The sequence below is a fragment of the Choristoneura fumiferana genome, chromosome 23 (assembly GCF_025370935.1).
Source record: "Choristoneura fumiferana chromosome 23, NRCan_CFum_1, whole genome shotgun sequence".
Lineage (NCBI taxonomy): Eukaryota > Metazoa > Arthropoda > Insecta > Lepidoptera > Tortricidae > Choristoneura > Choristoneura fumiferana.
Genome location: NC_133494.1, coordinates 19,048,335 through 19,071,976, shown reverse-complemented (window position 1 = coordinate 19,071,976; position 23,642 = coordinate 19,048,335). Strand labels below are relative to the sequence as shown.

General features: G+C 37.2%; 1 protein-coding gene across 1 annotated transcript in view; it reads right to left on the bottom strand.

The window, feature by feature from the left end:
• The window catches only part of LOC141441077 (uncharacterized), a 356,648-nt gene that overhangs the window by 40,872 nt on the left and 292,134 nt on the right, over window positions 1-23,642 (bottom strand). Inside the window, 3 exon segments of the mRNA XM_074105714.1 lie at window positions 7,581-7,644; window positions 7,647-7,746; window positions 8,751-8,959. Coding sequence (XP_073961815.1) covers window positions 7,581-7,644; window positions 7,647-7,746; window positions 8,751-8,959 — 373 coding nt within the window.

Genomic DNA, 23,642 nt, shown 5'->3' with positions numbered 1-23,642 from the left:
CCCTCTGTTTGAGAGGCGATAGGTCAAACCACTAGGCCACCACGGCTTCATCACGGCTTCATCTACATACTATATGTATATTGGGCTTCAATCACTCTTGCGGGGTCTTCTTGAGGCACCGCCTTCAAGCTAGTAAATACGTACCTAGAAAAATATTTTCAAAGTTTTTGTAGTCGGTTCCGGCTTGGTTACAATTTTTTTTGGGGTTGGTTTTACTATTTTCTTTAAAATTTCTTTATTTATCACTTTTTAGTGGTTCGTAACCAAAGTACATCTCACAAAGATTTTATTAAGCCCAAACACGGCTTAGTTAGGAGTACGTTGTTTTATAACAGAGTTCCATTGCCTACCTTCCGGCTTCAGCATCAGATCAGTTCGAAAGAATTATTAACTTTAAGTCGCTTATCGAGGTATATTAATAATGATCATTAATAGACGTGCGAGCATTACTTAGCTTTGACGAGTTCCATTGGCCGCATCTACGGTCTTCTTTATCAATTTCAGTTCACCAAATGATACTTTCTGACTGTAAAAGCTTATCTTAATGCTAACAATGCCAAAATCGCCATAGATGTTCCTATAAAATTTGAGGGTTGCCCTCGATTTACCTAGGATCTCATCATCAGATCTTGACTTGGTGACAATGGGACCATCTCAGAGGAGCTCTTTAGAATAAAAAAATAATTTTAAAAATCGGTCAACAATTGACTGAGTAATCGGTGAATATACATAAAAAAATACAAACAGTGGAACGCAGAACCTCCTCCTTTTTTGAAGTCGGTTAAAAAACCGCATCGAAATGTCTATCCGTTTGAGAGCTACGATGCCATAGACAAACATTTATTGGTGTGTGTGACAACTTATAACAGTTATAATCTTATAATGCAAACCACGCAATTTTCCAGGATATCTAAATAATATTCTATTTCATTCCATGAGACTTAAACTATCTCGATACCAAATTTGATCCTCACAAATTTGTTCTTAAACAATATTAGTACCTAGAGTAGGATAGTATGTATAATATAAATACAGTGTGGTTTATTATTACTACTCTGCAAAACGACTTTTCTGTGTATCCATTTAGTAAAGACTCTAACCAAAACATACAGTTTTCCCTTCTAATATTTGAAATTCCGCGACACCTTGTCACCTTTACGCAAGAACTGCCAAAAAGGCGTAACGTATAAAATACGTGACGTCACGTTATGCGCCCATAAATCCATATAAAAGCGTGGTCGGCGAAATTGTCGCAAAAGTGCACGACAAATCATGTCAGTTATTGTTTACAGGATGCGACACTCGACAAAATGACGACGCGTTTGATACAGTGTAATTTTTTTTTATTATAATTTGTGTGGGATATGGTTTATCGATGACGTAAGTAAATCACTTTCAAAACTTAAAAAATATATTTCTTATGCAGAATTTATTGAAATGAACTGATCTGACAAGAAAATGCGAATGTGGATATTATTTGTTACACTTTTACTCTTAAAGTAGTCATTGATCGTGATGAGGTATGGAGATAGATTGAGAACGTGATAGGGATAGTTCTTTTTATCCTGGCCAATGTTAAAGTTCCCTTGCATAGCTAGACAAACGAATTATTCGCAGACGAAATAACTGGTTTTTAACGGATCTTTTTTATAGGTTGTTCCTGATTTTGGTTTTTATATATATATTTTTTAAGAATTTTCATCAAATTAAATGTAATTTCAATAATTAATCTTAAAAGGTTATATTTATAACAATCCTAGAAAACATAAAATAAAAACACACACATATAAAAAATTATGACAAACGATTCCTTAAGCACTAGAAAGTAGTAATCTAAAATCGCTAAAAGGTAATGTTGTGGAAAGTTGTTCTATTTACTTTAAGTTCTCATTGATTAAATCTTGAAAGTCCCTAAATAATTAGTAAACATTATTTATTATTTACTACAGTGATTACTATTCTATATATTCTTTAAAGAGTCCTTTTTTTATACCTATTGTTTTATTTAACTGTAATATTTTCTTACAATTTTTGTATACATAAACTGAACTGAGTTCATTCATGCATCCATTGATTCAGTCATTCACTCGTTCATTCATTCTTTTCAGTATCTAAAGCCGTAACAGCACTGTGCTTCCACGCGTTATCACTGGAGTATAACGAGACTCCGACAAAACCAACACGCAGACGTCTGCCGTTTGTCACGCGCTATCTTTAACGCCTTGTTTTACTTATGTACCTGTATAATACTAGCTTTTTGCGGTACATTATACAACAACTACCTTTTATCTTTAGCCTTTATCAACGGATAAGTTTGCTTTTATATCTACCTCTTTGTAAATTGTATTTGCTTCTCTATTTTTGTAAAATAAACAGTTTACTTACATACATTTGCTTTGCTTTGTCTTTGCTTGCATAAATCATGATCTTCTTCATGATCATCTTTAGCTATGCTTTTAATGTGTAAGCTAACAACTTCTTTCAACCAATTTACAAAGTAGAGTTTCGCAATTCTTCAAAGTGAATCCGGTGTCGGCAAAAAGTCGTGACGTTTTCTCAAGTGTCTGGCTTTATACAGTTAGCAGCAGAAGTGGACGAGCGGTTACGGTGTTCAAACTTATCTATACACGACTCTACTGCCAAGGTAATACTACTGCTACTGACTGTACATTAAGAAGTTTAAAATCTATTCAATACAAAATTAAGAGGGACGTCATGAACTTCGAATTAAAGCTTGCCGCTTGATTCGAATAAAATTAAATAAAAATACACGTCTCTCTAATAAAGGTTATTTGATGTTTTTTTTAATAGTATCTACGAAATTTATTTATATTTTTAGGCGTTACCAAGAAGCGTGTAAAGGAAATTGACTAAAAATGACAATCAATTCGAATGAAACAAAAACCGCTAAAACACAATGTCAAAACTTGCCAAAATAATTCAAATTTTTATATGGCGAACAAAACGAGAAAGTATTTTATCGGGTAAACTCCAGCCATTCTCGTTTAAAAAACCCGATCTTAGTAAGGGTTAAAAGGAAATCATCGTCGTCTGAATAAAAGACCTAGCGCAGCGAAGTACTGAAGGGGCGTTTTTTCCGGTTATCTTTATTTCTTTAAGAGCCTTCCGAGTGGGTTAGACCCGGAAATACGCCTTGATCTTTGTATTAGGGGTTTAAGTTGGGGAAGACGGGAGTTTATTTTAAAAAACGTCTTTACCCAACTTGTGACGCGTCCACTGGATACGCAGTTGAATTAAATATTAAGTATCTCTGGCTAAAACTCGGTAACCAGCGTTTTCCCAGAAATAAGACCAAGCTAGAACGATTTTTCATCCCCGAAAACCCCTACATATATATACGAGAATTTATCGTTTAAGGGTATTAATACTTATAAATTATAGGTACCTATATTTGTTATTATAACTACAAAATACATTTGTGTTGTTGTTTGTTTGTTGTTGTATGTGTTTTTTTTAACTAGCCAGAAAGGCTAAGTTAAATAAATATTGTTTATAAAATTGTAAACACACACAGTTTGAGTAATTTAAAATGATATCACAGTCAATAGTTTTCGTTTCTTTATTTCCTAATTTTTAATTTCGATAGATAGGTATCCCTGAAATCTAAGTGACTTAAAATATTTTTTCACTTCTCATGCTCGTAAAGCATGCTGGTATGCATCGTTGGTATTTATGCTGGATCTAGGCAACATAAAATTACTTTTGATGCTCTAGTGCATAAAGTAAAATCTTCGTCTAAGACCAAGGTGTCAACAACCACAAAAAAAAAGTTTGTACATAAGTTTTTTAAATAATTTTTATTTTATGTAAAACTAAAAATCAATCAAATCAACCAAAATAAAACTAAAATTATATAGCAATAATGCATGAAAAATAAAAGTTTCCTAGTAAGTGAACAATTGTTTCCACTGTTGCTATTTAATTTCCTCTCAACTTGAGCATTAAACCCCTTTTCCTCTCGACGAGTCTTGCGTACCGGCTCGGGCACTTATATGAACGCCTCGGGTAAAATGGCTCGTTTTATGCTCTTGTTGTACAATCTACTATGTTAGTTGAGTGATTAACGACTATTAACATCACTAGTAAAAAGAAAATTTGTTTTTAATCAATTTCACAAAAGGAGGAGTTTATCAATTCAGTTATATTTTTGTTGATGTGTATCTGTTAATTTATATTCCTTTATTCCGTCAAGAAAAGCAGATCAACAAAGATTATATTAATATTATCCATGAGTTGCTATTGTGAACTTATTATTGTTACTGGCTACGTAAAGCCTCACAGTTCACAGTCTTTTTTAATTCCTTCGTATAATTAAATACTTCTTGTAGGTATAAGCGCCATAGGTAGGTATATCCTACATACTAGAAAATATACCCAACCCCTGTTTCTTAATTCTACGAGGCAAGTCCTCAGAGACAGCAAAAGGTAACACTACCCTAACTCAATAACAAAAAACAATAGAATCGCGCTTTTCCGCAAACAACCTGATGAAATTACGGTCCCGTCCAAAGAACGAATGGAAACAAAGAACGAATGAATGAAATTGAACAAAGAACTGAAACTGCGAGCGATTGCGGGTGGAGAATTACAGCGGACAATGTGTCGTGCAACTTTAAAATTGGAACGCAAAATAAAAATTGAGTAAGTAAGTGATAGGTTTTTGTTAGTGGCCAGTTTTAGACAAGTTTTTTTTAATGTGTGTTTTATGTGGCGAACACAGGCAGCTTTTACGAGTGTACAATAAAATTAAAAACATACTTTTCGATTTTGTAATTTTTTGATTTTCAAGAAATAGGAACACCACTGGTGTAAAGATTAATTCTATAAAGATTTCGGATGCGTATATGATGATTCCATAATGTAATGGTAATCTCAAGATCCAGCTATCTATTAAGTATTAACAGTAACAGATACACATTCACAAAAATGGTCTTTATAGTTATTAGTAGGTAAGACAAAGTCGGATCCGTTAATTATTGTGCGTATAAAATTTTAATTTACTAATAAAAAAAATAAGGGTCACGTTAGTTTCATAGATAAAACAAAATCAAAATATAAAGAATTGTAAAAGAATAGAAAGAAAGATAAACATTTATTCGTGGCATTTAAGGTTTTAAAAAGATAAGAATGGATGGAAACAGACAAATTTTCATTACTTATTTATTTATACATGTATGTCTATTATTTCAGACATTATGAACGCAAGATACTTCCGTGACGTCCATCCTTAAATCATTAACTTGAAAAAAATGCTAAAGTAAATAAAAAGCTTGCCAAAAAAAAAACAATAAACTCCCAACCAACCCCGAAAACAGCCAAATGACTGCAAAACCCGACTTTTCTCTGATCGTGTAAATTTAAATGTCAAAGTTATACCATCAGGAACTAGGTCAAAGAGGCAGTTAAGAAGATCTGCGTGAAATATTGGCTCGTTTCTCAGCGCGAGAGATTGAAGCATCCTCACCAGACAAATGAGCTTGATTTGGAAAAAGTTTTGTGTCAAGTCTCAAGTCGCATTTTTCGGCTAGAAAGGTTAATTTTCTTCAACATTGTAAGTAGAAGACATTGAAAAAAAATTAGAAGAGATATACTGAGTTCGGGAATCGAATCTGGCTCCTCAATATTCCGTGGTGCGTGCTCACTTTGTACACCAAGCGTATGGAATAGGTATAGGTAGTGTAAGAAACTGAAACTGAATTGACTACCAGGGTTCAACTTTCGATTGACATTCCATGCATCTGCCGGAGAAATTATGAAAAGGTACCAAAATTTAAGTTCGAAGAACAGATAACCGAGAAAAGTCCTGAGTTTGGCAATGGACTGATCGTGCCGGTGGATGCAAATTATTGAAAGAGCAGTGGACGTCATGAAATGATGATGACTAAAATTTGACAACGTAAGTATTCCCGAGACGGCTATTTACAATTTACTTCTTAAATCTTAATTTTTGTTTCCATAGCCATATTTTCAACTCTCAAAAAAAGGGAGATTCATGTTTGCCACATAATAATACAATACAATAGCTCTTAAATAAAATAATCAAAAAATATAATCTTTACAAACATTTTGATCTAATTTCGAAAAATCCATTTTAATCTAATCTAATTTATTAATCTTAATAATTGTTTTTTCGTGCAATTTTTTTTGCGTCTCGCTGATCTATGTCGACCTAAGGACAAAGTTGAATTTGAACAGCATCAAATAATTCAGCGTTGAAACGAGAAATCACGCGCGTTTGAAACGCTAAACAAATGAGGGCTATCGCGTATGAATTCGCCGCTAGAGGCGCTAGTGTAGCGTGAGGTTACCGAAATGTCAAATCTCATAGTTTTTGGGTGAGCTACGCGGGTTTATTTATAATTAGAATAATTTTATGAATATTTTGCAATACCTGAAATTAATTATGGCAAGTATGCGTTACGGGGCAATGAATGTCTGTGTTTTGAGACAGTTTTGTCTTTCGGAAACTTTTGTCCTCCCTTTTTCCCGAACAAAACGGGACCACGCAACACTGTGGTTGCTGGATATTTTTATGGTACGGTTTTAACGTGTATTAAATATTATATTAATCTAAACTTTGTTTTCACGCCCGTAACAACAGACTTTGAAAGCCACACTTAAAAACTTCACGCAACAGTGGCGCCATCTAGAAAGACAAAAAACGATAGCCCTCATTGATAGAAGTTACTTCATTTAGCATGATGTTTTTTTTACGAAGCCTCCGCATTTGTTTAGCGTCTTGAGACTATCGCGTTCCGCTTCATTTGGCCCGACACGTCCTATTTCCGTAAAAAAAGCGGCGAATTCTAAACATGCCATTTGTCCGTATTCGGTGAATAGGGCGTAAAATTACAGAGGCTCCGCAAAAATTGGCGCGATTTGTCTATTGTGCCAATTGGGAAGTAGTTTCGGATGTACAAACAACTAAGATTCCATTTCCACCCAAGGTTCAGAGTTCCAAAGCACTAAGCTAGAACAACATGCATGGAGACAACTGGCTACAGGGCTTCATCTCATGGTATGAAGAGGCCATCATAAAAACGGCATTTTTCCGATGCAGTTCGGCTTTAAAATATAAAGCGAACAGAAAATTCGAGAAGGTTCTGGATCATTCTAGAACATAATTTCAACAGTTTAACGTCCCAGTGCCAGTATTTTGAGCGGACGCGACGTGCATGGTGCCAAGAGGGGGCCGCATGCATAGATTCGCACGGGGCTAGACCACATGGAATTAGGGGGCAATAATAGCAATGAATTGTGTCAGTTTCATTCTAAATCTGCGATATCTTCAGCGTTAGTGCCTTAAAGATACACTTAATAGGTACTAGAAAGTTCTGGATCATTCTAGAACATACCTCAACAGTGTCACGTCCCAGAGTGCCAGCACTTCGGGCATGCGCGACGCGCATAGTGCCAAGCGAGGGCCGTATGCATAGACTCGCACAGCGCTTTACCGCATGGAATTAGGGGCCAATAATGGCAATTTTCTGATATCTTCAGCGTTGTTGCCTTAAAGATACACTGAATACTAGAAAGTTCTGGAATATTCTAGAACATACCTCAACAGTTTAACGTCCCAGAGTGCCAGCACTTCAGGGGGGCGCGACGCGCATAGTGCCAAGCGGGGCCGCATGCGTGGAGCCGCACGGGGCCAGGCCGTATGGAATTGGGGGCCGAGATAATGACTGCGGCGAACTCTTTACTGCTGCCGAGGTTGTGCTGGACCTGTGAGAAGAAGAAGTTATGTTACTTAGGAAGCAAGTGGCTTAGTATATAATTACTTGTCGGGTCTGACTGGTATAACGTTTCTCTACTCTCTAAACAAATTCAAATTCAATTATCTTTATTTTGCGTAAAAATGTGGTATAAAAGCTGGTATTACATTTTATGCTGCTGGTATCACATAAAGGGAACAAAGAAGAAATAACAAAGGTGAGAACGTGTTGATTAGGGTATCTATTTTCGAACCTCTAACCTATGTACAAATCATCGCACCAAAAACTACAGTATTAACGGAGAAATTACCGATTTACGATTTAATACTCGTACTTCAGAACAGCCTGTATGTAGATTATTGTAGAATGAGAATGAGAATGAGAATGCTTTATTTGCCAGAATACATAATATAGAATACATAAGATGTTGTTGTACATGTGGCACAGTATTCAGTCGACTAGAAAACGACATGCAAATGTTAAACAATTTTTTCAGTAAATTAAATTAAATTATACTTACTAACGATTAATTATAAACACACAAGTATTAATTAGATACATAATGTAATTTTTTTATTCATTTGATATACTTACATAATATTGTAACATATTCCTATATATGTGCATATGACGTCATTATCCATGACGGTGCTCTTTATCTAATTGTCAATTGAAAACGTCTATACCTAAATCTTCATTATTTTTTCTAATGGCTACTTGCTGGAAACACATAAATCTCGAGTTAGCGTTAAGCTCAGTTTAGTAGTGTCAAAATGTATGGAACTGTCAAGCTTAAGCCAGGTTTAACTACTAAATCTAGATTTATTTTTTCCTGCAAGACGGCCTATATACTTAAAGTAAACAAAATACTATCACAACTCGATTTGTCAAATAATAAAAATCATGCATATTTTCTATTAAAGCCTCTTTTTGACCTCTCGTATTGTAAGGCTCTCATTCCGAGAGAAGCCCCGAGCCCAGCAGTGGGTCGAATACAGGCTTAGATTTTCTTACCTTGACTCGCCATTGTATCAAGATCTCCCTGGTATCAAACGCTAGCACAGGAACCACGTCCTCGCAGAGGATGGCTAGCGTATTGGACTCCTTGTCCAAGGTGAACCCTGACTCGAAGCCGAGGTACTGCTGGAGGGACAGCGAGGCCTTCGTCTGTCCGTTCTTCTGGCGTTCCTTCAGGTCTTTGTAGAGCTGAAGGTGGACGCAGTCTGGAAAAGAATGGTAGGTTGTTTAAGAAATACACAAAACGCGTAATTTTATTATACCCTATTTGTTTATCCTACTAATATTGCAAAGAGGGCTATCGCGTATGAATTCGCCGCTAGAGGCGCTAGTGTAGCGTGAGTCTCCGAAATGTCAAATCTCATAGTTTTTGGGTGAGATAATCAGAATAATTTTGTGAATATTTTGCATAACCTAAAATTAATTATGGCAATTATGCGTTACAAGGCAATGAATGTCTGTGTTTTGAGACAGTTTTGTCTTTCGGAAACTTTTGTCCTCTCTTTTTTTCTTTAGTCCCGACTAGGCAACACTGTGGTTGCTCAATATTTTTATGGTACGGTTTTAAGGTGTATTAAATATGATTTTAATCTAAACTTTAGTTTTCACGCCCGTAATAACAGACTGAAAGTCACTAGAAAGACAAAAAACGATAGCCCTCAATGCGAAAGTTTGTAAGTCTGTTTGTTTTTTACCTCTTCACGTCTAAACTGCTGACCCGATTTAGATAAGATTCGGTATACAGATAGTTTGATTACCAGGAAAGGACCTAGGATATTATCGAAACCCCTAATTAGTTTTTTGTATGTCTTCTTTGTGTTTTTCTTGTGTATTATTTGAATTTTACAGCGCATTGGCTTTTTAACTGTAATGCTGTATTTTTTATTATAATAAATAAATCGATTTATTCCGGAAAATTGCATTGCTCCCGTGGGATACCATCGATAAATGAATTCTACGTGGACGGAGTTGCAGGCAACAGCTAGTAAACAATAATTACTTCGCTCAAGTGCGACCTTAAATACGATATGCTATACAACAAATGAATCTAACATCTGGTGTTGCTCTGAGGATGAACTTTGATTGAGTACGAAACGCACAGTGTAGTATGGACTGGTGTGTTTTCTTACAGTATAGAGCTGGAGGAGCTGCATGACCACATTTGTTGCTTAGGCAAAGCTACCAAAAGGTCGCGGGTGAGAACAGTACTTAACTAGGTAACGGTAGGTAACTGTAGGGCTACCACGTATCGTACCGTCCCTCTCATTCTCATATGAAATAATATTAGCGTTAGCGGGATGGTACGATACGAACTTCGATTTTTGAATTTCGTAGTAGCCCTACTGTTTGTGTAAGTCTATCGTGTACCAGAGCCGCATACGAGAGTTGATAGTTTAGTCAAGGGGAAAATGGGGTTTATTATTGTTTGTGTACATAATAGGGTGGTTACAAAAGGTAAATAGGTCTCAACAGTTTGTCCATTTCGGACGTACTAATATAAAAACAAATTATACATATAATTTATCCTAAATAACAGCTATAATTATTTAGGCGCACATATAATTAAAGATTTCAACGAGCATAAAGTCAGCGTCTTTTGTAATAATACAGTCAAACTCGCATGAAAACCAAAACTGAGAATAGAATTTTCAATTTAATTTATTTGTTCCCATTTATCCGCCGTAACCCCGCCGATGCCAATAGGTATAACAATATCATAATATTGTCAGGACGTTATCAAAGAAAATTTCCTTCCCAAACTAATGAGCCGCGTTACTGGCCCCTTTGTTCTACCCGATCTCACTAACGAGATATTATGTCGTGCAAAGATATTTAATACCTTGGGGCTCAAAGGGCGTAAAGCACAAAGACAACTTTTCAGAAGAAAAAATTGGAAAAAAAAATAAAAAAAAATATAGTGTTGTTGTTTCTAATTTTACTTTTTTTATTATTCGACTGGATGGCAAACGAGCAAGTGGGTCTCCTGATGGTAAGAGATCACCACCGCCCATAAACATCTGCAACGCCAGGGGTATTGCAGATGCGTTGCCAACCCAGAGGCCCAAAATGGAATACCTCAGGTGCCAGTAATTTCACCGGCTGTCTTACTCTCCACGCCGAAACACAACAGTGTAAGCACTGCTGCTTCACGGCAGGATTAGCGAGCAAGATGGTGGTAGCAATCCGGGCGGACCTTGCACAAGGTCCTACCACCTGCACATAAAAGTCTTCTATTGACGAAGAGCTTAGAGTTTCTTGTAGGAAGTTTTTGTTAATATACTCCAATTGGATGCAAACCTGTACCTAGATGAAAACACAAAGATTGAATCAGATTATTTTGGTTCACAAAGGTGTAAATGTAACATTATCACAAATTTTGCTTTCAATGGGTCATATAGGAAGGTACAACTTCTTATGGCAATAAATTAGGCCGTTTCAAAGAGTAAAAACATCGTATTATTCCATACTTTTTATTATATTAGGCTGCGGTCTTAGGAAATCAAAATAAACGGGTGAAATATTTGGTGGTCGTAAAGGACACTTGAATAAATTACAGCTTTTACGCCGTATGTCTTAAATTATTTCAAGGCAATAAAGGGAGTGTAAAAATATGGGTCGCTTTAATACCGGTGTTTTTTAACATACTTTATACTTACTGCCTTGATGATTATACAAAGTAATTTTTTTTGTTCTTTATATCCCAAATTTTGAAAATAATTGTGTTTAGGGACTAAAACAACACAGGTCTTAAATGACACTTTTGAACGAATTTCTTTGCGTGGATTATGCAGATCGATAGATAAAAAAAACTGTATAAGATGCCATAGAGAGTGCCTTTACGCCCTTTGAGCCCCAAGGAATCGAATAAGACACAAAAGTAATGAAATGATACAAATTTGTAATGATGAAGTACTTGTAATGTACTAAACATAATAATAATAACATCTGTTAACATGAACGGTTGTGTTGCTCTGAAAATTAGCTCTGCTTGAGTTTGAAACGCGTCGGTGTAAATGGGTTTGAGTAATTTGTGTGTGTTCCTACAGTGTGGAGGTGGAGGACGGAGGATCTCCATGAACACACATTTCTTGCATAAACGTTGCTATCATAGCGTGTGAACAAAGCATGAGTGTGTCGCGGGTGAACAAAGTGTGTCAGCGTAAATAAAATAATTCGCCCGGTAATTTAGTAAAAAAGTTAATTTCGCAGGGAATTCGTCGGTTTTCTTCATTCTCCTGATGATTCAGAGAAAGAAAAACAAAGCCGATCGTTTTCGGTTTTCGAACGACTTCAGCAAACTAGTTTAATTTAATGGTTTTTGTGAGCGAAGCAGTGGCCAAAAGCTAGTAATGTCATAAATTGTACATCACATCAAGTAACGTAGAACCTTCTAAGCACTACTTAGCGTAACAGCACAAGCAAATGCAGCTAACCGATTTTAAGCTCTACGTGTTACGTACAAGGTTCATAACGCCACAACACAAGTCAGCAATGACAGGCCACTACATCAAATCGAGTGTTCGAATTTTGAAATTAATTCGGGAACGGCTCCTAATTGGCGGAACGTGACTGTGCGAACCTAATCGGTGACGTTTGAATTTGGAATCCAATTTCGACTGTTTACTTTCTCAAGCTCGTATCTGGCCACATTAAATTGTTTTAGAATCGTCTTTATGTTAAATATGATAGAGTGCTGATTTGTGATAATACGGTTCGGGTAGATACGAGGCTGAGACTGTATATTGTCGATCTGTGTTCCGCCATTGTCATTGGTCCCGCCGGATGTGTTTTAATCAAATTATAGGATAATTAAGTGCGTGTACGCTTGCGATTTATTTATTGCGTTTGGTTTTAGTTAAATTAATAAATGATTATAGAATAGTTATGAAATATGATTTAACTAGGCGACAGACGAAGCTTCTTAAGCGCGAATTATTCTGGCATTTTAAGTTCCGCATTACACTAACAACACGTGAGAATTTCCAAATATTACACAGTGATTTTCACTAATGTTGCTAAAGAGTACCTACCTACTACAAATAAAATTTCATGTAGTCATGTCATTCCTCAAATATACAAGCCAGCCAGCCAGCTATATGCAAGCCAAACTTTATCTACGAGTACCTACCCTAATTCAGCCGTTTTAGTGTGAAATGGTAAATAACAATTCATTTTCCCGATATAGATGTTTTCAATATGAGCTTGCAACAATATGCTACTGCTTTGAAGGAGCAGGGCAATGTTAGCAATAGAACCGCTGTCGATAAGTCTCTTTATTAATTCTTTTGAATTAGTACAAGTGTATTTAATCTTATATAACTTTGTTCATGTGCCTCATTACAATAAGATGATGTTGTGCTTGTAAATTTAGTTTTTTTTTTGTCTTGCCTGAGCAGCATGTTATGTTTTTTGTTAAAAGTGGAAACTGTTGTAGCTACTGTAATATTTTTTATGTGTTTTATACTTTGTATTATTTCTAGCTGTTTGTTTTCCTAAAATAAATAAATAAATAAATAAATAAACACTAACACACAGACTTTCGTATTTGTAATATTAAAATACCTATCAATATTTCAACAATACCTACGTGTCTCGCTTACTCCAAGCAATGCCTTACGCGCTTAAAAGAGATAGCTTTATCTGAATGTTGTATAACAGTTCGCGATTCGTCAATGTATATCAATGACGTTATATCTACAGTTATCTAGGTCATCGTTATTGCGATTATGTAAATGCAAGTACAAGTATCATTATGTACAGTCAGCAGTAGAAGTGAATGAGCGTTGCGGTGTTCTAAATTATCTACACACGACTGTACTGCCAAGGTAATTAATGAGGGAGTTCGTGCGAAGTGACATCAGAAATCAGTAGCACAAAGGTTCTACTCTGATAAGCGATATTTTTTTTCGACTGTACTTCCAGTTGTCCTAGAAAGTAATGGAAGGTACTTATAAAGGTAAATCTTACAGCACAACGATAAAAAAATCTAAAAATGATAACTTTGTCTGTAAATCTCTAAAAACTTGCTTTCAAATGAAAAAAAACCGCATTTAAATCGGTCCACCCGTTTAAGAGCTACGGTGCCACAGACAGACACACAGACAGACAGACACACATAGCGGTAAAACTTATAACACCCCTCTTTTTGCGTCGGGGGTTAAAAATGATCCCCAGCTGCGTATATTATATTTTGCCTAGAAAAAAGGTCTCTGCAAACCCTGAAAATTCATGTTCTTCTTTGTCGTTTCGCTGTCGACAAAGCAGTGGCTGGATATTCATAGACACCTACAAATTTGCACGGAACCCTCGGCGCGCGAGGCCAACTCGCACTTTTTCCGCTTCGTTTTTTCCCATAAGAGCTCTCAGCGCCACCCTTTCCGCGTAAAAGCGTTTAGAATTTTGAATCTGTCGTTTGCAAACACGTCATCGCATTTCACCTCTACACAAAAACCCGGGCGGTATGTCAATTTGTTCAAATCCCTAGCTGACATTGCATCCCGGTCGCCTCGGTAAATGTTTGGGTACACACAGGCGAGTAGTAGGGGCGGGCACGCGACGGGAATACTTATGCCCTGATCACACGTACCGAGTAGAGTGGCGAGAGTGTCCTCGGCCGAGTGCTCGGTTCGTGTGTACTATGTGACGAGTACTCGGCCTAGTACTCGGCCGAGCAAAATGGCGAGCGAGCCACTCGGACCCTGGTTTGTTTACTAGGCCGAGTGCCCACCCCCGCAACTCCTCTCAGCATACCCCGCGCCGACTCGCTCGCCACTCGGCAGGTATGAACTCGTTCACTCGCCACTCGCCAGTCAGTAGCGTCGTCGTAGCGAGCGGCCGCGCAACCGCGTATTGGCCACTGTCACCAGGAAAATCAAAATGCGTGTAAACACCTACTCGCCCACCCTATTCTCTCGGCCGAGTACCAATTTGCTGTCTCGCCATGCTACTCGGTACGTGTGATCAGGGCATTAGTTGCGTCTGGGGGGGCTACTTCGAAATACGAAAATCGAAGTTCGTCTCGTACCATCCCTTTCACTCTCGTATTTAAATAATATTAGCATCAGCGGGACGGCAGGATACGCAGTTCGAATTTTGTACTTCGTAGTAGGTAATGCCTAGGGACCTGAAGTGAACAGCAGGACAGCAGCAGGGCTACTACGAAACTTTAAACTCGAAGTTCGTATCGTACCGTCCCTCTCGCTCTCGTATTAAATAGTATAAGTGTCAGAGGGACCGCACGTCACTGACTTCGAGTTTCGAGTTTCGTAGTAGCCCTGCAGGGCTGGTTCCAAGTAGGTACAGATAGTTCAACTCAGTTGTGCGCGCGGCCCTATGTGTGGGTAAAGCGATAAGAACACGTCTTGCTCGGACGACGACTGCCGCGTCACGTGAAAGTTGTATATTTACAAGCGCACGCACACATAGGGCCGCACGCACAACTGAGTTGAACTATCTGTACCTAAGACACGGAGACATTATCACTGATTTTATTAGTTTAAATCACAATTAATTAACAATTTTTTGTTACAGAGTGACGTTCAGGGCTAGGACGCCATGAGAGAGAGAGAGCGAGACGGCAATAGCTTCCGTCCTTATTCGGAGCAGCGTCTACATTTTTAACCCCCGACTTGACCAACTTGGGAAAGTTGAAAAATCCCTGTCATTTGCCCTTCAACGTTCAGTAGTCTTTAAGTTCTATATCTATCTAGCCCCAGACGCTTAAAATTGGTGCTGATATCTGTCTGTCTTTGGCATTGTAGCTCTCAAACAGATGTGCCAAACAGAATTTCGATGCGTTTTTTTTTTAGTGAATGTTAAATCTAAGACAGTGGGATATTACAGGGTAATTAAAAACATCCTTAATACTTTTAGGTTCTTATTTCGTGTCGTTTAATATAACCCTTTCTATCAGCTCCTTCTAATCTCGTCTACAACGGGGACTAAAAGGTAGGCGTAGGTGCATTCTGAAACTTCACGTCGCGTTTATTTAAAGCGCTCGGCTGTTTTATATGGTGAACGCTGAGTTAAACGCAATGCGTTTGACGCACATGAGCGCAGCGTCAAGTCCATGTTTGGTAATTAGATTATCTGATACAAATTGAGATGCGTCAAACGCATTGCATTTTACGCAATGCGGTAAACGCTGCGTGTTGTTTTATAACAACCGAGCGTTTAAGCAAACGCAGCGTTTCAGGGCGCAACAACTGTCTGTCTCAAGTTTTTGGCAGTGCCTCGCTCCCTCGGGATCGTTAGATGCCTGAATAAGTAATAAAGCTACCTTCAAAAGGAACAGGTAACTAAGCGACGTTACAATCAATTTGTTGCTTTGTATGATAAGTGCTTGGTATAAAGGTATCGCCGTTTTCGGCTGAGTAATAAGTTAAAGGGTTGAGTTCTATGACAACGTCAAACAGAAATATATATTTTTTTAAAGTAATTTTGAATATAAGCTTTTTACTGACTGTACTTTTTGACCCCTGACGCAAAGTGTTGTAAGTTTGACCGCTATGTGTGTCTGTATGTCTGTGCGTCTTTGTGTGTGTGCCTGTCTGTCTGTGGCACCGTAGCTCTTAAACGGGTGGACTGATTTGAATGCGGATTGTTAATTTAAAGCAGGTCTTCTAGCGATGGTTCTTAGACATGTTTTATCAAAATCGGTTCAGCCGTTTTTGAGATATTGATCTTTGAAGTGTTGTCCAACTTTTTGTTGGTAAGGTTAGTTGTTGACTGTTCCTGCATTGTCATTACTACTCATTACAGCTACACTTTTCTTCCTTTCTACCAATACGTCCACTTATTTCACAACAATAGCTATATACCTCCAATATCTCTTATATCACCCATCACACTAATTTGACATCGCAAATGTCAAATAAAATGACCTATCACATTTCGCCGTAGTAATGCCACAGATTACACAAACAGATGCATCACTCGACCTCTGGTCTTTGTTCAAATTAGTGCTTTCTCCGCTGCCGGGCCGAATTTAAAGTGGTATTATACAGGCCCTATACCGGGTGTGGCCTGTAATACGAGCAAAAAATTAAACAATAGATCGTCCTCGTCAAACTAAACAACATTAGTTCAGCGACTTTTAAAAAAAATAATGGAGTCTGTATTTTCCTTTTTTCATTCAAATGAAATACTACTAAAAGTGTAATAAATATTAAAAAACTAATTATTTTTAAAGTTGCTGAACCAATGTTGTTCAGTTTGAGGAGTATGATCTATGTTTTAATTATTGCTCATATTACAGGCCACACCCGGTATACTACAAAGTGCAAAACTCGAACTTCGTATCTTGCTATTCCACTGACGCTAATCTTATTTAATTCGAGTGAGAGAGACGGAACGATACGAACTTCGATTTTCGAATTTCGTAGTAGCCCCCCAGGTGCCCGGAATAGCGATGTGGGAACTTCAAAGAATTCGTACTCTAATTATCTGTATTTTTTAAATACACCGAACAAAGGAAGTTCCCTTTAGTTAATAGTATACAGACGAAAAAATATTAGGATAAAAAACCCGTGTTTTATTCCAGTTGAGCAATAGGTACCTATACTATACCAAATTTCAACAGTCCGTCCAGTCGTTTCAGTGTGTGTTTGTTTGTGAAACACACTTATAAGTAGTCGCAGGTTCGTAAACGTCTTTTAGGGCTGTTTCACCAGATTAGTATTAATACAGGTGTGATGTCTCTTTTTTTGTTCGAATAGACGGAGACATCACATTTAAACGTCGGTTAACGCTAATCAATGGATGGTGAAACAGCCCTTTACTGTAATACTGTGTCATAACAATTTTTTAATTTTGTTTTCGCAGTTAATTAATATTTAAGCACGTAATAAAAAGGACGCGTAAACCCAACTCAACTTACTCAACCTCAACCCAATATCTACTGCAAATTCGGACACTGATGGCAGAACTAAAGTAAAGTCAACTTTTTACACACATATTTAAGATAAGATTTCAAAATTACTTTTCCGAACGCATTTTTTCCCGTCCGAAACTTGTTCCCTTTAAATTTCATCCTCTGATCTACGAGCGAGGTTCTTACGACTTAGTTGAAAAGCCGAAAAGTTGTATGGAAATTAACTTGTTGATGCCCAGAAGTTATATGAGATTAGGAGCTTCTGGAGTTTAGTAAGTTACGATAATAATACTTACTTAATCCGGAGGATGTTTCGTAAAAAAATGACAATAAGTAATCATCATCATCATCGGCCTTTTGGCGATTCGGGAGCACAATAAGAAATTACAACATTTACAATTAACCAAGCCGTTTGAAGCCGTGGTGGCCTAGTGGTTTGACCTATCGCCTCTCAAGCAGAGGGTCGTGGGTTCGAACCCCGGCTCGCACCTCTGAGTTCTTTGAAATTCATGTGCGGAATTAAATTTGAAATTTACCACGACCTTTGCGGTGAAGGAAAACATCGCGAGGAAACCTGCACAAGCGCATGTGCGTGCGAAGTTCCCAATCCGCACTGGGCCCGCGTGGGAACCATGGCCCAAGCCATCTTGTTCTGAGAGGAGCCCTGTGCCCAGCAGTGGGACGTATATAGGCTGGGATGATGATGACAATTAACCAAACCTTTATATGACTACTTCTGCAAAAATACACTTTTTGTAATGACTGCTTCTACAAAAGGACTACTGCTTGAAATGTCTACTTCGTTAAATGCCCACTTTTACAACTCATTATCATTTTTTGTTTAATTGATAAAAATATACGTGTTTGATATTTTTTGAAAATCTAACTGAAAGTGACAGGCAAATAACCTATAGGTTTTAGATATATTTGAAGGAATCTGGCCTATTCGTAGCAGACGCAGACGGCAAATAATAGCTACATAGGTAAGGTAACCGTCCTGCCTTCTATTCATTTTACTTATGCCTATTCTATAACTTTTAGGTCGATTTTTCTTGTAAACTCCATCTTTCCCGTATTGTGTACGAAACAAATACTTCCCCACGCGAGTATGAGTACGCTTGCGAATATTATTTGATTTGCATGAGATGAAATTCAGCTGACGGGGTCCGGTGTTTGCTACATAGCAGGGAACTTGCTCCATCCAAAGGTTGAAAGGTTGAGTTTGCCAATTTGTGTTTTTGTTTCTTTATTTTTAAACAATAACGAGCTTAAGATTTCTTTATTACCTTAATTGTACGAGTATGTCTCTGATAATCAATAAAATATCATTATCTCACTATTTTGGCAACGCATTTTCAATACCCCTGGTGTTGCAGATGTTTATGGGCGGTGGTGATCTCTTACCATCAGGAGACCCGCTTGCTCGCTTGCCATCCAGTAGAAAAAAAAATTATAAATGCGAAAGTTTGTAAGTCTATTTGTTTGTTTCTTTGTTACCTCTTGATGTCTGAACCGCTGAACTGGTTTAGATCAAATTCGGTATACGGATGAGTCCCGGGATACACAGGATATTTTTAATCCCGGAAAATTGCATAGTTCCCGCGGGATAACAATAAACGAATTGTACGCGGACGGGGTCGCGGGCAACATCTAGATAAAAGAAAGGCAAAAAAAATGTATTTTATGGACATGGAATGAAATTGATGAATGAAATCAATACATTTTAATACAGGTTTTTTATGCATCATCCCAACCTTTGCGTCCCACTAATGGGCATGGGGACGTTGGTAGACAGGAGATGAGGTGGACCGACGACCTGGTCAAAGTGGCGGGAAGGTGCTGGACGAGGAGAGCACTAGACCGAGATGAGTGGCGAGCAATGCAGGATGCCTACACTCAGCATTGGGTGGCTATGGGCTGAAGAAGAAGAAGAAGGAGAATGGGCATAGGCCTCTCAAAATGAGAAGGTTTCGGAAATGATGATTCCCACGCGGGTCCAGTGCCAATATAACCCCCCTTTTGCGCCCCTCTTTTTGCGTCGGGGGTTAAAAACCTAAAAAGGAAAAAAGTCTAAAGCTATGTTAAAAAATGTAGTTGTGCTAAATACTTTGTAATCTTGAAACAACATTGTAAATCTGTAAAAAAATAATATATTATTATATACCTCGTTGAGCTTCTTGCCGGATTTTACTCAACTGAGGTTTTCCGAACGTGGTAGATTTTTTTGACATTCATAAGTGCTTTTTGTGAATAAAGTAGACTTTGATTCTGTTAAATTTATTTATTTACTAACTTCTTCAGATTCGAGAAAAGAAAAACATAATTTTGACCTTAACATAAATTCAAAATTCAAATTCAAATGATTTATACAGTAAATAGGCCGCAATGGGCACTTTTACACATCATTTTTTAAACTACCAGCGCTTTCGGAAAGACCATCATTACCAAGAAGAATGCGCCGCAAGAAACTTGGCAGAAAGTCATTTTTTTATAATAATATAATTACAAATAAAATACTTAAAAACTATATTATACAATTAAAGAAAAAAAATACAGAGATGTATGGGGTCCCTTAGTTACAATACTAAACACTACTTAACTATATCTAAACTATATCTACGTTCAGTGGAAGTGTAGAATGCTTCCACCGTCCATATTAGAACTAAATGGAAAATTGTGTATGCAAACTTTAAAGGACAAACTCTTTATATGTTAACTTATTATACTTGTTAAGTAAAAATCATACCCCGATAAACATTTGAAATTTTTTCTTAGCACGTTTGTGTTGTTAATACAAGTTTCCAAAAAGAAAAATATTTGTTTCATGCATGTTCCCTAGCATAAACTTGAGTTGCTTGAAGCACGAAAATGTAACAGTGCTATACATATTTTAACATCAGGGTTCAGTATACATGTACTCTCATACAAAGATACGCTGTTCATTTCCAGCTAAATTTAACAAGTACAAACGAATGAAAGGTCGTCATAGAAGAACTCACAATTTGCGTGGAATACAGACACGCACAAACATTTGTGTCGGCTTCACTGTGTTTTATTGTGTTTTTAACCCCTGACGCAAAAAGGGGGGGTAAGTTTGACCGCTATGTGTGTCTGTCTGTAGCACCGTAGCTCTTAAACGGGTGCACCGATTTGAATAAGGTTTTTTTTATTTGAAATCAGGTTTTCTAGCGATGATTCTTAGGTTCAGCCTTTTCTGAGATATTGAACTTTGAAGTGACAAAGTCGGGTGTTTTCCAACTTTTTGTTAATGTATGATGACCCGATTGTACCAAATCAGCGTCATTCGCAAGATCAGCAGTTTGCTGATTTAGGACAATTTCGTGTCACTGCACACCTAGATCAACGGTATCAACTCAAAATAATACAGTATTTTAATTTAGACCTAGATTTAATTTCTGAAAGGCCTCAATTATTTTGAGTTCTTGCCCTTTAATCTAGATTATGCGACATGCGCATTTTTAGGGTTCCGGAGCCAAAATGGCAAAAACGGAACCCTTATAGTTTCGCCATGTCTGTCTGTCTGTCTGTCTGTCCGTCCGCGGCTTTGCTCAGGGACTATCAATGCCAGAAAACTGTAATTTTGCATGGATATGAAGATAAACTATGCCGACAAAATGGTATAATTAAAAATTCAAAAACAATTTTTTTAGGGTACCTCCCATAGACGTAAAGTGGGGGTGATTTTTTTTCTCATCCAACCCTATAGTGTGGTGTATCGTTGGATAGGTCTTTTAAAACCATTAGGGGTTTTCTAAGACGATTTTTCGATTCAGTGATTTGTTTGCGAAATATTTAACTTTAAAGTGCAAATTTTCATTAAAATCAGGATGGTAGTAAGTATATCAAACTTTCAAGGAAAACTATAACGGCTAAGATTGCTTGAGAATTATTAGTAGTTTATGAGTAAATAGCAGCCTAAGGTATAAAATATACCTAAACTTGGAAGATTCCGTATAAAATACGAAATCCTTAGAAAAATATTACTTAATGTTTTCGTAATGGCTACGGAACCCTATTTTGGGCGTGTCCGACATGCTCTTGGCCGGTTTTTTAAATTCTTTTTATTCCATGTTGTCACGAGTAATGCTCTTTCTTTCTAAAATTATTAGGTAAATCTTAATGTAAAAATCGCTTAGCCACCGCGTTTGCTGAACATGGCTAGCCGATTCATGCTGTACTGGCGTGGAGAGCAAGATATTTGGGAAAAATACTGGCACATGAGACCATTAAGGTATTAAACCTATCAAGTTTACCTCGACACTGTCTGATAGCATATCTGTGATCCCTTTTTAGTGTTGCGGGTGTTTATGGGCAGTGATTATCCATTTAAAAAAAAGGAAAGTTGTCAGCTCCGGTCTTAACTGCTCCAGTATATATTTAACACCCATGAGGACATTTATTTCTTGCTACGTCTCAATCTCGACATCTAGTTTTCGCAAAGGGAATTTTTTGTATGAAATTTCGCCGTTTTGTTATTGAAAAATAACTTCGTTATTCTGCGTCGCTTGTTATTTTGACGCGTGGAATTTATTTTCGTTTCTTGCTTTTACGATGTCGTGATGTTTGGATTGAAAAGATATTCTGAAGCTTTTAAATCTCGTGACAATATTTTGTTGGTTCAAGTGATGCAGTGAAATAATTTCATAGCATAAAATAAGTGTATCCGATGGGTCCATATCAGCTCGCATACTTATATCGAAAGTCTGAATTTAATGTTTGTCAGATGACCGTATGTCATAACTATTTTTTCTCGGAATCCAATAATTGTTCAGAATTGTTATAAAACAAACCAAACCTAACCTATAGTATTCTATAGGATGACCATTTAAAAAAATCCGAAACTTTTAAGGTTTAAATGGGAAGAGAATTATGACAAACGATGATTCGGACAAAAATTACGGTATGACTAGCAAAGAGTATGCGAACTTTGGCTCTCCCGTATCCGCTTTTCTTTTTTACGAGTAGCATTTTAAAACCGATTCTCTTGGAGCTTTGTAAGCAGGTTTGATAATAGTATGTAAATTTATGGCTATACATTTTTTATTAAACTATAATTATTTAGCATTTTTTTTCTTTTTGGTTTCTTTCTATTTTTTTAGCAGTAAATTAAAACCATTTTTAACTATAAGCTATGGGGGTTGAATATGTACAAAATAGAATCACAAGGTCTTATAAAGCAACTAGTTTTGTAGATTGTATCACAGTTGTTTTGACAGACAAACTGATCACGATGTGTGTCTGTGACAGTGTGTCAGGGTTTTACGTGACGAAGCATGACTGTTACAAAATAGCTTCAAAGGTTTCGTATTCGTTCTATCCCTATCGCCCATGGCGAGTGGCAGCCGTGTCATATTTCTTTATGTGGCAATCGACGAAAATTTTGACGTTTACTGGCCAAACATGCTCCATCAGGCGAAATAATAGTTATTTGTGTCACAAGGGAGCAAAATGGTGTATTTACGGCGAGGGCGTACATTGAATCCAGAATGTAGCGAAGGATTCTGCAATAGAATCCTGAGCGTAATAAGGGATTCAAGTGTTCACGCCCAAGATGAAAATAATTTTGCTCCCGAGTGGCTCATACAACTTTTCACACCGAGCATTAAGAAACTTGAAAAAAATTATTCTAAATATTATTAAAGAACAATCAGCATAGAAAATGGCGTGGCTATACAATTATCAACTTCAAAAAATGGCACTTAGAAAAGCCTTGAACAGAAAAGTTGCACTTTGCTCCCTCTCGTCAGGGAGGAAAAGTTACTTTTCTGAAGGAGAGGTGTGAAAAAATATTTTCAAATGCAAGCCTATTTTGCATAAGATTATATTTTTCAACATCACTAATCGTTTCGAACCACGTACTAGTACCTTTTTATAATCAATTTCGCTGGTAAAAGTATGAGATGTCAACATGGCATTAGTAAGACAAAGGTTCTACCCTTGTACCTGATTTAGTTTGTCCTACTAATATAAATGCGAAAGTAACTCTGTCTGTCTGT